This window comes from Dasypus novemcinctus, chromosome 15, assembly GCF_030445035.2.
Source record: "Dasypus novemcinctus isolate mDasNov1 chromosome 15, mDasNov1.1.hap2, whole genome shotgun sequence".
Lineage (NCBI taxonomy): Eukaryota > Metazoa > Chordata > Mammalia > Cingulata > Dasypodidae > Dasypus > Dasypus novemcinctus.
Window position 1 is genome coordinate 36,648,962 of NC_080687.1, and position 16,254 is coordinate 36,665,215.

The window sequence follows — 16,254 nt, forward strand, 5'->3', positions numbered from 1 at the left end:
GCTGAAAGGCACTGGCACAGGTGGGCAAAATTTAAACAGAAGTCAGATCTCTACTACTTCCACTTTCTTTCGCACTGCTCAGAGAAACATCCAGAAGTCACTGTCCCAAGAGTATATATTGTTCACAAGTGTGAGTGGTAAAAAGGTGCATAAAAACCAATCAAGGACAATGATACTGGAAAACGATCCTTCTCTGCGTTGTACACGATTCAAAGGCAGGCGTTCAGGTTGCTAACCTCTGTGCATAACAGTTCATTGTGAGGCACGACTTTTCCCTGCACACTCCCAGTAGGATTTCTGTGTTTCTCTGAGAGAATCTGAGAGCCACTTATGACTTCTTAAAACGAGACTAACAATTTCATCCACCACTGCAAACCTGAACCAAAATCAGCAACCCCAGTTAAATTACAGTCCACGAGGGTCGGACAACCTTTATAGCATTCCATGTAAAGTCTGGAAAGAAGAAATAACCCCCAATTCTTCCCATTAAAATAGTCATTATTCCTGACTAAGAATATTTCACCTACACTTGATCTCAACTAGCAATAATACATTGAGCCTTGAATTTTGTCAATTCCTTACTTTTTGAGGCACAGAAAAGCAGCCCACCTTTGAAGGAAGGAGGGGAAAAGTAAACAGTTTTACTATGATTTCTGTGATACTTCAGTCCAAACACTCAAGCAATAGGAGGCTGATCTGCATACAAAATCGTATGTACACAGAATATTTCCACAGAAACGTAATGCATGATACACATTATCAGATTCTTAAGAAACTGTTTCTTCCTAGCTTTCAACTAGTAAGGTAAACAATCTCCTGGTAACTTGTCATCTATGACTTGCTGTTTATCTTGTGCACCTTTTTTTTGGAAAGCAAGCCACCATGTGAAGTTTTGCTTTTCTTAAAAGATTTCTGAAGTCAGACATACTCTATCCGAACATGTGTCTGCCCCAAACTTCCTCAAACAAATATTGATTAGAAATTAATGGATCACTAGAATCAATAATCTCTGTTGAAACCCCAGACCCCAGGTTACCAATAGCTGAAGACTTGCCTGTAGCCTCTTCACTCATCCTCCCCCCTCTCACCACTCAAATGCAGGCCACCCAGGGATTTCTTGCTGCTAGACATGGAAGGGGAACTCAGCACGGCTGGATTACCAAACACGAGGGGCTGGCTCAAAGGGGTCGCCATTTCAGAGTCTGAATCACTGGATTCAGTCCCACTGCTGGTAGAGGCCTCTGTCATCTGTAGGGGTGCCAGCTGGTCCTGCACGCATGATGGCATGATGGGAATCTTTGTGGTCAGACCTACAAGAGGTGCCCCATTAGCCAGCACTCTACCTTCTGAAGCAGCCATATTGGCCAGACCTGCCTTTTCATGGCCATCAAGCCTATCGATCGCCTCTGGAGTTGATGCTGCCTGGCTTAGGATGAGCGGATCCGTCTCTGACTTATTATATCTACTAGGAAGGTTCCGCAAGTATGGCCTTTGTAAGACAGGGGAACAGTTTTCGTAATAAGGACCTCGGCTTGGGAGAGTATCTTCTCCCATACTTCTCTCTCTACTGTCATTTCCATTTTGGGAGACATAGCCTTGAGACCCAGTCTTGTCCCAACTCATATTTGGACTTGAACTTCTGCTGCTGGGAGACAAAGGGGTGGCCAGGGGGCTGTGACTGCCTGCGTCCCTGAACATTTCATCTATCAGGGAGCTATGTCTTGGGAGTCGGGGGCTCCCACTTATATCAAAGGTTATGTCTGCTGAATCATCATCAATGAATTCTCTGGAGGGAGGCCTGGAGGACTTTACAGAGTGAGTGGAAGCCCTGTGCCTAGCCTCTGTCTGCCTCTCATCCCTGGAGAGAAGATAAACACCACTGGTCAAATCACCCTCATAATTGTCATTTGTTTGGGACTGTGACTGGGACACTTGTTCTCTGAGAAGGTCGTATTCACTATCTACATCACTGCAGTCAATGAAAGGAATGGAAGTGCTGCTGCCTCTAGCAGCCCTGGATGCTGGACCTGTGCTTGGCTGCTGGGGTTTACTCTGCTGGATCCTATCCTTAAGAGCCTCCTCCTCGTCTTCCATCGGCACCACGATGGCTCCGTCTGCCTTCTTGGTACCCGGTGGGCTCTTTTTCAGAGAAGGGCTTTGGGGTGGCCCAGGCTCTTCAGCTGAAACTTTCAGTTCCTTTCCTTGCTGGCAGCTCAGGCTGCCTGGTGATTCAGCACCTTCTCCAAACGTAAGGCTGGCGTTCTGCTGAGACTGGTGGAGCGGGGCAAGAAAAGGATGAAGGGAGATGAAGAGAGAAGGGAGATTATTACACCAGAGCTGAAAAAAAGAAAGAGAAGTCAGAGTCCAATTTAACAACATCCCTTTAAGCTTCAAGCGGCCAAGAGGATTGCCAAATAAAGGCTGCCCTCCACAGTGTTAGAGCAGAGCATTCTGACAATAAACATGCACTCAAAAAACTGTATTTGGTCATTATCCAAAAAGGTCTCCCAGTGTGAGAGCTAACAATGCTGCGTTGCCGGCAGTAGGCGTTCTGCTCTTTGCTTTCTAGACTCCACCATTTCCCATTGGGTTTCTAAGAAACAAGAGAGCCTATTTGTCCAGAAGGGGCTTCCAAAGGCAGTGTGGGCAGGAAGAAGAATACACATCCCGGGTCCCTGAAGGCAAGTTGACACAAATTTTAGAAAAACGACAAAAACCTTCTTTGCTAATACTTCTAAAGGCAGAACAGACAGGTGAAGGTTTTTTTCTTTTTTTAAAAATTTACACCATGAAACTTCCTTCATGGTCTTCCTCAACAAAGTTCTTATTCTCTCCTACAGAAAACCCTAAAAACTCATCCAGAAAACCACTCCAAGGAAAATGACCTCTCGCCACCCTCAGAGCAGGAATGATAATTTCTCTTGGTTGCCAACTGCGGTCACCACCCTGTAACACAAACTCTGGGAACTCACTCCCCAGTTTCATGCCAATTCAGGGTCCTGACCTTGGCACCAAACTGGAGCTACACCCATCAGTTGCAAAGCAGGTCCCAATCTCATCACACAAGTGGGCCCATTTAGCTGCACGGGGACCTCAGTTCTGCTGGCTTCCTCTGATGGGTCCAGCCCTATGCTGAGTTCAGGGCACCAGAACAAACTGCTCCATGGCTTAGAGCACAGTTGACTGAACTGAAGTTCAGAAGTCAGCAGCATAACAGCAAACAGTCTAGGGCCCCCTGAGCCCAAGCCAGGATGGCACAGGCACAAACCCAAGTCTGGTCAATGCCAGAACAGACAACCACAAGCTCATCTGTAAAGTTCTGTAAAGTACAGGGAACTTGAAAGCCTACTGTGAATGACAGTGCTCTAGGGGAAGTTTTGAGAGTGAACAATAGAGTAGTAATAGTCTATTACTGACTTGTTTTGGCACTTCTGAATTCGGTTCTGTAGGCTGCATAGCAAGGCTCCTGATGGAATGAAGCTTGCTGTGTTTCCTGGGAGAAATCACATAAGGCAGGTAAAGTTGTAGGAGTTGTTTTTGTTCTTTTTTAATGAAAAATAAGAGCAGCATTATACCCTTCCTTAATGATGAAGGTACCCAGAGCAGTTTTCCTAAATGCTCCTTGGAAACAGTCCCACAGTCGTCCTTTTCCTAACATTTCAAGCTCTGGGGGTACTGAAACCTTGAAGAAGTCCTCAGAGTGCCCCTGTTTCATTTTCAGTGGTACAGCTGGTTAAAGGAACACTAGAAATTTGGCTGTAACTTCCCAGTTAAGGGAAAAGTCATTGAGAAGGGAGATGTTGGCTGGGTTATTCCATGCTCTGAATGGCAACCACAGGCTAACCATACAAAATTAATTCATGCATTTGGAGTAATTATTTTCTAGATCAGTTCTACAACAGAGGAAATTACCACTCATCAGCTAACTCTTAGAGTATGAAGTTCAGAGGAAAAGGCTGCCCTCTGAATGAATTTATAGACTTCAGAGTGGAAGGAACCAGCTTTAATGCCACAGACAACTTTCTTTTTCCTTTTCCCTTCTCTTAGTCCATCTAACACTCCACCCCCATTACATAAGAATTAGGAAATTTTCATATGCTTAAACTCATGAAAATGTACATAGGGGCTAGATCCCAATGTGACATGTACACACAATGGAATATCATTCTGGGGCAAAACAGGAGTGACGTTTGGATGCATGCTACAGCAAGGATGCACCTTGGGGACATCAGGTTGAGTGAAGCAGGCCAGATACCAAAGGTCAAATATTGTACGACCTCACTTAGATGAAATACCTAGAAGAAGAAGTAAATTTCATAGAGACTGATAGTAGATTATAGGTTTCCAAGGACTGGGCATGGAGAGAGGGGAAGAGGGAGTTAATGCTTAGTGGATACAGAGTTTGAGTGTGGGGTGATGGAAAAGTTGGGGTAATGGATATTGGTGATAACAGCACAATATTGTGATTATGATTAATATTGCTGAAATGTATACTTAAAATGGTTAAAATGGGAAATTTTGAATTGTACGTTACTAAAATAAAGTTTTTAAAATTTCAATATGCATATCATATGAATCAATACAAAAAAAGCTCTGGAGGGTCCACATTCTGTATTAGAGCAAGAACTGGGCCACTTCTTACATGATACTTTAAAGGTTAATCAGTTACTAATCATCCAGGAAAATTATGAGGTTTGAAATATCCAGAGACACATGTAAAAAAATCTCCTGTATATATGTTTTCTCCACACAGGAGAAACAACCTCAGGTTTGCAAGAGGAGAAATATATAAGGGGGCGGGGTACATAGCAGCAAGTTTGTTTCAGCAAAATCAAAACAAAACACTGAAACAACTTGAATGCTCATCAATAACATGGAAAACCTTCATAATACTCTATAACACTTAAAATATACCTACAAACATGCTTGCATTAGAAAATTAGGACACAGAATTATGGCTAGTATACTCTACTTAGGTAAATGAAAAAGCAAACACACACACAAATCAGTTCTACATATTGTTTTTGGATGCATGGATATAAATATAAAAGAAATAAAATTCTGGCAGTTATTGCCTCTGGAGAGTGGAAAAGGGAAATAATGAGGGATTTGGGTTAAAGGGGGTTTTAACCATATCTGGAAAATAACAGCTCCAAATAAAAGAATAAACACAGAAACAAATATGTCAAGATGTTAACAGTTCTTAAATCTAAGTAGTAGAAACTGGGTGTACTTTGTTGTACTTTGTTGTAATTTAAAAACACATCAAAATAAAAAAGTTTTAAAAAACACCCACACTGAATGGCACTCAGATTGTCATCACATTACTTGTTGACCGTTTAGCTCTGTCCCTCCTGGGTTCTGCTTTTCCCTATCCTGGCAGCACACCTGTGGCTCAGGGCACTGAGCCTCGGAACCGGCTGACCAGAGGCCACTAACCAGCTATGAGATCCGGACTAGTTTCTGAACCTCTGTGAGCTTCAGTGTCTCCATATTTAAAAAGGGGAAAAACAATACTGACCAGACAGGTATGAAGACGAAATGAGTCAGTATATGGAAGCCATTGGAACATGGTCTGGCACATAAATTATTATAAAATTTTGGTAGTAATAATAATAATAATAAATAAACCTCGTTTCTGCTCACCTGAACTCCATTTAATTTAAAAGTTTATAAAAAATATTCAATTAAAATCCCAAAATATTTAAGGACTCACTATGGGCAAGTTTTTACATACTTTTTCCCCACAATAATCTCCTGTTTGTCGGTCCCTGCCCTCTGCTAGCTGCCCTCTGCTAGCTCCCTCTTCTTGCTCACTTGGTCTTCTCGGTCTCTTCTCCTCATCTCATTTTATACTTGGGAGAGGGTCCCAGGGCCCCCAAAAGCTCCTAATAATAAACTTTTCAAGGTTTACTGTAAAGCAGTAATTCTGTAACTCCCTGGACACCAAGCCTAGTTGAGGAGGTATTTAGCAGCAATGAAATAAATCACCTGGAGAGTATGCCTCTTCTCAAAACGGAAAGGAAGGCAACTTTTCTCTTACCTTTCAAACTGTACTTTTTTATGTCCTCCTTCTTTAACATAGTCAAGAACCTGCTTCTGTGTCCGGCCACTAAAATGAAGACCACAAAGGGAAAGGAGAGAAGACATGAAGGCATTCTCTTTTAAACACACAAATGTTGACAGCCCGTCATCTTTACTTCCTTTCCTTCTAGAACTGGCAGATGTGTGGGTTTCCTCAGTTAATCAGAAATAAGAGCAATCCTAAGAAAACCTGGGTTTTGTGTCCACCTCTTGATATTTCCCTTATACCTAACAGAAAAATGTTGGATTAACAAAATCCACTTCATAATTATGTGTTTATTTATTAAGCAAATACCCCAAGAGTTTGTAAGCTTCAAGACAGTGGGAATATATATTTATTGCTATTTCTCCAAAGCCTAGAACAGTACTTGGCACACAGTAGACACTCAAATATTTGTTGAAAGTAAAACTGAGTACGTGGGCCAACGATGGGCAAGTCTACATATCATTCCATGAAGCTACACAAAATGTTAGACCCTATTTTGTTATTACAGAGAGAAGAAATCTTTTCTGAATTAGTTACAAGTTTACGGAGGCTGGGTAGGTTACCCGTGGCTGGTTAATGTTTAACTAGAGCACAGCAAGGGATGACACAGCAAGGGAGCCTGCTGGGATAACCCAAGCCAGCACCTCCATCAGTCCCAGATCCTGGTGACCAGCGAGTGTTCACCTTATCTACTTGCTGTGTATCACAGCAGCTGTGTTAGAGAGTAGGAAAGAGTAGTGCCAGGAAGAATGTTCACACGGCAACCAGGTACACAGCTTCAGCCTTACCTGAACCGAAATGATGAGCCTCGACTAAAGAGAACAGGCTTTGGCTTTGGTTTGGGCTCTTCAAAAAGTCTAAAAAAGGCATGATGTTCAACACAGATTTTCCAGAAGGACTTGCAGAAATCCCGACTGGCCATCAGGAATTCCAAGGTATCCTGGTATGAGCTCTAAAAAAAAACAAACTTTTTTTTCCCCATTACTCACAGACATTCAGTTGAAGTATGAAAAAGGGGGTAAAAACTAACTTATGCAAGAAAATTTCAACTGTGTATTTTATTATATCATCACCATAAATTCAAAATTTAGTAAAATATGGCTGCTCCTAATGACGAGAACTCCATCCAACCATTTTCTTTCCCACAAAATTTCTTAGAGGAACCAACAGAAAACAGTGGTAGAAATTTAGCGGAAGTGATAACATATCTTTTGGCAGAATTCATAAACAAATTGTGTTTACTTGGATTATATTTCCTTCTAAAACAGAATCCAAATACCAACATTCTTTTCTTGCCTCCTTAAAATAACCGAAACACAAATCTTCTTTCTGTTTTCTTCCTCATGGTTCATGTCAACTTTGATGATTAGTCTTAAATCTCTTCTCTATAAAATAGCATATGGCTCAAGTCTCCAGGTGGCCTCAGGAACCATACAGGAAATGAATTTTTTTTTTTCCTGGAGCACAGAAGTATCACTCAAAGCTGAAAAATTCATGTCCTTTGAGTCTAGAAGGGGGGCATGGTAATTTTCCACTTGCATAACCAACTGCTGCCAATTTAAGTGGTCATATTATATAAATAAACGGAACCACAGTCTTTACCATTCCCAGCAGTTCCCACTATTTAGGGGTATCTGACTTACAAACAAGTTGTGCTGCAATTCTTCATTTCTAAGTCAGCTTTCTGGAACTCAAAATACATTTTCCCATAGAAAAGAATTTATAAAGAGTGTTTGTTTCCTGGGTCAGGCTATAAAAGCCTATTTAATCCATATTGTAGCTAAACTATAAGCCCCCGCTGCCATTTATAATCACTTTTCCATGGGAAAAAGTCCCCGAAGTTCTGGTTGAGGCCACAAGGGACATGCCATCCACCTCTCTCCATCGCCACTTCCTGCAGATGGAGGAGCTACTGCTTTTTGCTTCCCTGACCCAGCAGCCATGTGAAAAATATCTTTAGGGGGGTCTGTGTGAAGTACACATTCTTCACCCTCTCACTGTTTACTGAGAATGGGTCCACTGTTACTTATAGATACTCAAACAGTGCAATCAGATGGGGGCGGGGGCGGGGAACCTCAGGGGAGCCCGTGTGGCTCAGTGGTTGAGTGCTGGCTTCCTACATATGAGGTCCCAGTTCAATCCCCGACCCCGGTACCTTAAAAAAACAAAAAGCTCCTGACAGGTGTCACCCCAATGACTCTTAGGGGGCTCAGCTGGTCTCCTCCTCTCCAAGGAGTTACTTACGTTTGCATCCGGGCGAAGCTTGATGAGAAAGCGCTTCCTCTTGAAGCTCAGCTTCCGCACCTTTGCCCAGTTGAAGGCATTGATTTTTGTGAAACCCTAATAAGAAAGGTATCAGCTAGTGAGCCAGAAAGTGCATTATGCAGGACTCAGGGGCTGGAACGCTTTACGTATAAAAGAGGTGAAGGACAAGGGATGAAGTTCCATTGCTCAGGAAGCCTGCCTTTCCTTGGAAAATTCAGCGGATCTTGGGAAATCGAGTGATACCAGTTCCTGCAACATTATATTTGCCACAGATGATGTGATTTGGTATTCAAACACAGCCTCCAGGGAGAGAAGAGGCTGGTCAAGACATAATAAAGATAAATAAAAATAAAATCCAGGACAACCACCGCAATGACTAGCAGCCACCACTTACAGGGTGGCAGCCACTCCATAAATGCTTTAAATACCTTACCTTTTCAAACTGGCACACACCCTGCGAGATGGATTTATTATGTGCATTTTGCAGACCGGGAAACTGCAGCATGACTGTATTTTCATAGGTCCAAAATCACACAGTCAATGTGGCAGAACTGAGCTTCCCAAGCATGTGCCCTTAACCACCAGCTATTGCTGATCTCCACAGAAGCAAGAGGGCAAGTAAGTCACCCGCTACGGGTCCAGTCCTTCTCTCAAGGTCTGGTCCTTCTCTCAACAGCACAAGCAGGACTACGAATGGGAGCCCAGAGCCTGTGGCTGGGCTGGGAGACCCCCAGGCTGTGTCTTCAAGGCCAGGGCACAGTATCCGGGTGGGACTCACACATCCCAAATCGTCTTTGGTAGCCAGGGGGGTCGTACTGGAGAAACAATAGGGAGCTGCCCTACATGAACTCCCATCTGTTCTATCACCTCAACTGAAACTAGAATTCCTACTCAGCCCACTTTAACACCAGGTCCATTTATTAAAAGTGATAAGAATGAAGCAATTAGGCACTGGCAAAAAGATGAACCCCAAGATATAGCATTTGTGCATTATTAAATTACCAAGCAATTATCAATATTTAGATTGTCTCAAATGAAATCAAAGCAAAGTAATTGGACTTTAGGCTACTCCTCTTCCCCCTTTATGGAGTGTTTAATGGTTTTAATTTTGAAATTGAATAGTAGTACTGAAAACTACATTTGGTTTTATTGCCATTTTTCTTACTGGGTGCAGGTCGAAACTGTTAGGAGTGGTCACCTTCTCATAAATACCATACTCTCTCAAAGTGTCAATCCCTACAGTCTAAGAGGATACCCAACTTTAACTCCTCTTGAGACATGATTCTGTAATTATTAGTGTCTGCCACAAACATCTCATGTGTGAGAAGAGAATCACTAGGATGATTTTTATAACATACAAAAGGGACCCCTGTGCAGCACTCAAAAAAAAAAAAAAAAGCTTTAGGTCATGCTCATATTAAAAAAATTGATGAAATTTGACCCTATTGAAGAGAAAGGCAGACGCTTTCTCCACACCTGTTTGAGACTGAACCACAGGCCACCCCCTTTTGTTGAAAAGCAAAGCACTGAGGAAACTTTTGGGGGTGATGAAAGGGTGCACCATCTTGATGGCGCTGATGGTTCCAGAGGCACAACCACACGGCAAAATTTATCAAACAGTATATTGTAAGCAGCTGCAGTTTAGAATGCAGAGAACTGTTGAGCTTTCAAGTCCTTAAGTAAAACACAGGTAGGAATTCTAGTGCAGTGTGTGTGTGTTATGCTGTGAAATTACTGCAGCATGAAGACATAGCTTTGGTAAAACCGCTGTATATGAAAAATGCACACTGTACTTTTATTTTTATATTATGTGCATATGAAGTCATAAGTAAACCAGCCCCATCCAAACGCAATAATAACAACGAAAGATCACATCATGGCAGAATATCATGTGTAAACCTGTGAAAGATGTTTATTTGGGGTTCTAAAATCATGACTCCATTGAACTATATTCTAAGTTGAGGTCTGCTGATAGATGGATATTTCTGGGATCAAACCAAATGAATAAGCACAAACAAATCCATACTTGTGGATTCCCCCAAAGAAAGAAAAGACAAAAGAAATAGCATCTGGAAGTTGAGGGCCTGAAACAAAGAGAAAGACCCAGATAAGGCTAGTTTTTAACTCTGTTCACCTAAAAATAGCTGTCAGAAGTCTTAACTGGGCCCACCCAATTTGAAATCACAGTCAAAGGGCCAACTCTTATCTCCCCATCACCAAGGGAACTGAGCTGTGCTCTAAGTCTTCTTACCTGAAACACTAGAATGCCCGTGTTGGCAACTGCCAGGTTGATCTTAGTACCTTCCCTGTCCTTGGCTGGGTGCAACCGGATTCCATACATCTCCAGCCGACGAGCAATCTCCAGGAGCTGGAAATCTGATTCTGCTGGTGTTTGTCCACTGACAAAAGAAAAATTAAAAAGAAAGGCCAGGAGATTTGAATTCCCTGTGTCTATTAATTTGAGATTAAGCAGCTTCTCTTGGGAAATGAATAGGCATTTCATCAAAAACAGTGGGACTAACTGATCAGGTGACAACCAACCTCCCATTCATTGCAACCCAAAGTCTAGCAGCCAGGACAAAAGCCCTATTGCTCATGTAACACAAAACCTAAAAGTCTATCTCAAACTCGGGCCAGTTTTCTGGAATCTCAAAGCATTTCCTTTAAGGTCATAGAAAAGCAAAATACCATTGTGTTAAAACAAGTTTTTAGTCACTTACAGTGGACCTAAACTTGCAAGCCAAGCTCAAAGCAACACCCTTTCACACTACCACCAGGGCTCAAATGCCTTCCTTAAAAACAACAACAAAAATACAGAAAATCCTTTAAAATGTTTTACTGTATAAAACAAAACAAAACAACAAAATGGAGACATTGCTATGGCTCTGAATTCTTACAATAGTCTTACTTTGTCCCCAGTTTACCATGCCCCACTGCCGATTTCCTCCTAAGATGATAATTGGATGGTCCTTCGGTCTTATACTTTCCTTTCTATTCCAAATCAGGGGGTGCCCTAAAATTCCAGGCCTACTCTAGTCTCACAGGAAAGAAAGCAAGGAGTCTAGAACTTTTGTCTGCTTTTCTGAGAGTCCAAGATGGGTGGTAACATCCCAGGGAGCCTCCCTCCCCCCACCCTTTGTGTACTGCTTCACAACCGTTACTGGGTATGCACTTGTGTGTGTCTGTACCTGTGCATATTGGGAGGGCACGAAGAATCAGCTCACAGGAAACATGAGCAATGAATGAGACTTACATGTGGTTATGGTGAAACTCCACGATTTTGTCTTCTAGGGCATCTTGGTGAGGTACATACTTATTTTTTGCTAAGTGCTCTCTATCCAAAGTCTCGTCAAAATCACCAATCTCGGCTAATAAGAAGCAGAGAAAGAAAAACGGTCACGTTTGTTTAGTACTTCACAATTTGTTATACTCCCCAGTGGAATATTACTGGTTAGCAAACTGGGAAACAGCTGACAACATGAGGTGATCCCAGTTTGCAGGAAATATTGAAAGGGCTCAGTGTCAGAAGGTGTGGGTGTGGACAATTCAACAATTGTGGCAACATAAGAAGATGGTTTCTACTCTTTCTCACCTCTAACAGTGGGAAAGAAAACTTCAGAATCATCCATCTTCAGCCATCTACATCCCTGGTTTGTTTCTTCTTTCTGACCACCAATCTACACATGGGGAATTTATCAACTTTTGACCACTAAACAATTCCTAGATTTCAGCACTTTATAAACTCAACTTAAAACCATGTATAGGGTAGCAGATGAGACTTAAGTGGCTGAGCACCTGCTTCCAATATGGGAGGTTCCGGGTTTGGTTTCCGGTACCTCCTAAAAACAAACAAATAAAAATTTATGTAATCTAAATATCTTTCTTTTTAATTAAAGAAATAGTATCTTACTTAAAAATAAACAACAAGCAAACACAAGAAAAAAAAAAAAAAACTTAGAAGAGCTAACGTGGCTCAGTGGTTGAGCACTGGCTTCCCACATACAAGGTTCTGGGTTTAATCCTGGCCCCAGTACCTTAAAAAACAAACAAATAAACAAAAAAAACCACACCCACTATTTATAATAATTGTAAAGGCTTTTTCATTTTGAGGAAAGACGATAGTATATTAGTAATACAGCAAATCTAATTTGGTTAAAAAAAAAGATTTAAAGAAGTTTATTAAATTTCTTGTGCTCTGTTGTCAGATTGTATATTGTTACGTATCTTTCACATATAAGAAACATGATGCCAGCTTTCTTCCTAATCCCAAAGTGCTTTCATCTGGGAATTTAAAGGATAGAACCTTAAAACAATAATTGTTCCTTAGCTTAAAACACTAGCTTGAGTTCAATTTATACCAATTGCAATACCTCTGGGACAGTATGTCTTTTTCTTTGTATCACATAGTCTGTGTAACAAGCTTGATAAGAAGTAGCACTGTTGACCAGAGCCCAGATGCTGCAGCTGTTTTGATTAGAAGCAGGTGAGTGGTTGCTACGAAACCTGCCTTTCATTTTCCTCACATAAAGCAGTTTGTCACGCTTTGGGTAAGGAACCTCCACGATAGGGCCTGTATGTTGTTGGGCTATAAACCTGGCCCACGGGGGACAGTTGCTCTGCACAAAACAGTGTCACCCACCTGGCAAGAGGTGAAGTACTGAAGAAGAAATCAGTCCCTCACTAGCTTCCTCTTGCTATGACAGATCAATAACACTATTTCCTAATTGCCTTGACTTTTGGACAAATTTCTCTTTTCCTAAATAGAGTAAAATTGCCACATTTCATTACAGAAAACAGGACAGAAATGGGGAGATGCCCCGGTGGTGCTGCCCATTGTCCCTGGTTTCCTTGACGACGCCAACCCTGAATTTGCTACCATTCTTTCTGTCCCCAAGAAGTATATGGGGGAAACACCTAAATCCCAAATTTCCTATGAGCCTTTATTGTCTGAACTTCAAAACACATTTGGATTTTATAACACACTTTTTCATTAATTCAATAGAGAAGAGTTAGGAATTCCAGTGTTTCCTTCTGCAGCAGTATCCATACTTCTAATAATTTGCTTTTCTTCTGCGTTACCTGCCCCTTATTGCTTTCCTAAAATACAATGACAATGTAGGACTCATTTTTTTCTCCCCCTGTGGTCTCTCCTTTGAAATATGGAAACAAGCTCCTCATTTTCTGAGCTTGAGAACCAGTGTATATTCAAAATAAATATTTTAAATGCTTCCTGCCACAGATGTTGTATCAGCTGACGCATAGGCTAAATTCTTTAGCAGTCTACCCACAGCAGAAAATAGGAATGACGACAACAAAATCCAAATCCTGTGACTTCAATCAATGAACCGTACTCATGAAGGCACATTTAAGCACACCTGTTTAGTGCTGTATAATCCTCACTGAGGATAACACAGCCTGTGGAAAGGGAGCCCCTGCTGCACTTCCATGCCACCTAAGTGGCATTTTGAGATCTGTGCTACCTAGAGTTTGAGTCTTCTCTTCAACTAGTCCTAATTAGTCAAATTCAGAATAAACTAGAGAAATTAAGTTTGAAATATTGCAGGAGATAAGACCAGTGGTGGAGGCACAAAGGAAAAAAATATACATATAGACTATCTGAAAAACTACAGACTTACATGAAAGAGTGGAGGAAAAACAGCGTTAGAACAGCTCCTCTGAAAGGGAAATGAGTTGACCCCTCATCGATAGTGCAATTAATTTAAATAACACAATATTCAGGGCAGATTCTGTGAAATTCCTCACATAATTGAGTACACAGGATGCTTAAGAATATGATGAAACACACGCAGAAATGGGACTTTACAGAGGCCAGGAAAGGATTATAAAAATACTGTGTGTTGGGAAGCAGACTTGGTCCAGTGGTTAGGGCGTCCGTCTACCACATGGGAGGTCCGCGGTTCAAACCCCGGGCCTCCTTGACCCGTGTGGAGCTGGCCCATGTGCAGTGCTGATGCGTGCAAAGAGTGCCCTGCCACGCAAGGGGTCCCCGCTTAGGGGAGCCCCATGTGCAAGGAGTGAGCCCCGTAAGGAGAGCTGCCCAGTGCAAAAGAAAAGTGCAGCCTGCCCAGGAATGGCGCTGCACACATGGAGAACTGACGCAACAAGATGATGCAACAAAAAGAAACACAGATTCCCGTGCCGCTGACAACAACAGAAGCGGACAAAGAACATGCAGCAAATAGACACAGAGAACAGACAACTAGGGCTGGGGGGGAAGGGTAAAGAAACAAATAAATAAATCTTTAAAAAAAAATTCTTACATAGGGAAGCATGGGTAGCTCAGTGGCTTAGCTCTGACTTCCCACATATGAGGTCCTGGGTTCAATTCCCAACCCCATTACCTCAAACAAACAAACAAAAACAAACAAACAAACAAACAAAAACCCCACCTAAATAAAATAAAATTTTACATGGTTTGGAAAGGGAGAGTTAGAGGTGAATGAAGATAGAGAACAAGAGTAATGCTTATTGGACACATAACAAGTATTGGGTAGTTATGCTGGCTAATTTTCACTGCTTAATGAAAAGAGCATTTTTCTCATGTTCCAAAAGAAATGGAGGTTTGAAGACGTGAGTAACCTGATTGACGAAATCCCTCTTCATTCCTATCATTTTATGAAGAGGGAAGAACGAGGATAGGAAAGGCAAAACTGAGGTAACAGTTCTGTGCCTTGTTTGTAAAATGAGTATAATAATAGTACAGATTTTCATGGGGTTGTTAACAAGAATTAAATAAGAGAATACATATAATGCTGGCAAATAGTAAGGTTTAATAAAAGATACCTATTTTTGTTTTTCTTTCTTACATCATTTTTTAAAATTCATCTAGTACACATTCAATAATGCCAAAATACAAACAAAATAAATAAATAATAAGAAGTAAACACCTTCTCTAGAAATGCCTCACTGTATTGCTACAAGCAATTTGCTGACTATTGGGGGTGACATTTGTTAACTGAGCAGTTACCAAATGTGATGGGGCTGATTAAATGGTACCACTTTGTGCACAGTGATAGTTAAAAAGGTGCTATGACAGCACAATACTTCTTCCTATAGAAGCGTTCATACAACACCTTGACCTTGGTCTATACATGTATAACAGTTTGATATGGTTATGAATTCCCAAAACAGACTTTGGGTTATATTTGTAATCTGGTCTGTACCTGGACATGATTAAGTTATGATTAGAGCTCTGATTGGGCCACATCATTAGGGCGTTGAGTCCCCACAGATAAAAGGCATGGAAATGGACAGAGTTGAGGGTTTTTGATGTTGGAGTTTTGATGCTGGAGTTTGATGCTGAAGCCTGAAGATGGAGCCCTGGGAAGTAAGCTCACAGAGGAAACAGAAGCAAACCCCAGGAAGAGAGGAACCCTGAGCCCAGGAAGAAGCAAGACCCACCCTAGAAGGGAGGAACCCAGGAAGTCTGAACCCTCGCAGATGTCGGCAGCCATCTTGCTCCAGCACATGAAAATAGACTTTGGTGAGGGAAGTAACTTATGCTTTATGGCCTGGTATCTATAAGTTCCTACCCCAAATAAATATCCTTTATAAAAACCAACCAATTTTTGGTATTTTACATCAGCACTCCTTTGGCTGACTGATACAACATGTAATTCTGTTTTTGAAACAGAATGTCTGAATTCCCTTTCAAGTAACTTCTCCCTTGGTTAAGGGGAACAAAATGCTCAGGTGGTTATCAGTAAGTCTTGGAATGAGTACAATCTAATTCATTTTGTTTCTAGAGTATGACAAGTCAAAACTTCTATTTTCAAGCATCACTAGGATTTAGTTGAGCTTCATGAGTCATGGTTTACTGAGCTCTAGAGGGCAGAAAAAGAGAAGTTAAATCTGTGGCAATTTTATGTCTTCATATTAACATGACATATTCAATGACA

General features: G+C 41.5%; 1 protein-coding gene across 6 annotated transcripts in view; it reads right to left on the reverse strand.

The window, feature by feature from the left end:
* FARP1 (FERM, ARH/RhoGEF and pleckstrin domain protein 1) overlaps positions 1-16,254 on the reverse strand; it is a 320,081-nt gene that overhangs the window by 53,371 nt on the left and 250,456 nt on the right. For 3 of the 6 annotated variants that reach the window (XM_071208233.1, XM_004447775.5, XM_023589723.2), the window contains exons 7-14: positions 11,589-11,703; positions 10,587-10,734; positions 8,315-8,410; positions 6,859-7,022; positions 6,044-6,112; positions 3,418-3,493; positions 2,028-2,271; positions 1,161-1,310 (exon numbers count right to left, since the gene is read on the reverse strand). In XM_071208233.1, the coding sequence (XP_071064334.1) occupies positions 1,161-1,310; positions 2,028-2,271; positions 3,418-3,493; positions 6,044-6,112; positions 6,859-7,022; positions 8,315-8,410; positions 10,587-10,734; positions 11,589-11,703 (1,062 nt within the window). The remainder of the gene's footprint in view (positions 1-1,160; positions 1,311-2,027; positions 2,272-3,417; positions 3,494-6,043; positions 6,113-6,858; positions 7,023-8,314; positions 8,411-10,586; positions 10,735-11,588; positions 11,704-16,254) is intronic. The other 3 variants (XM_058276487.2, XM_004447777.4, XM_004447776.4) reach the window with 1 other exon arrangement.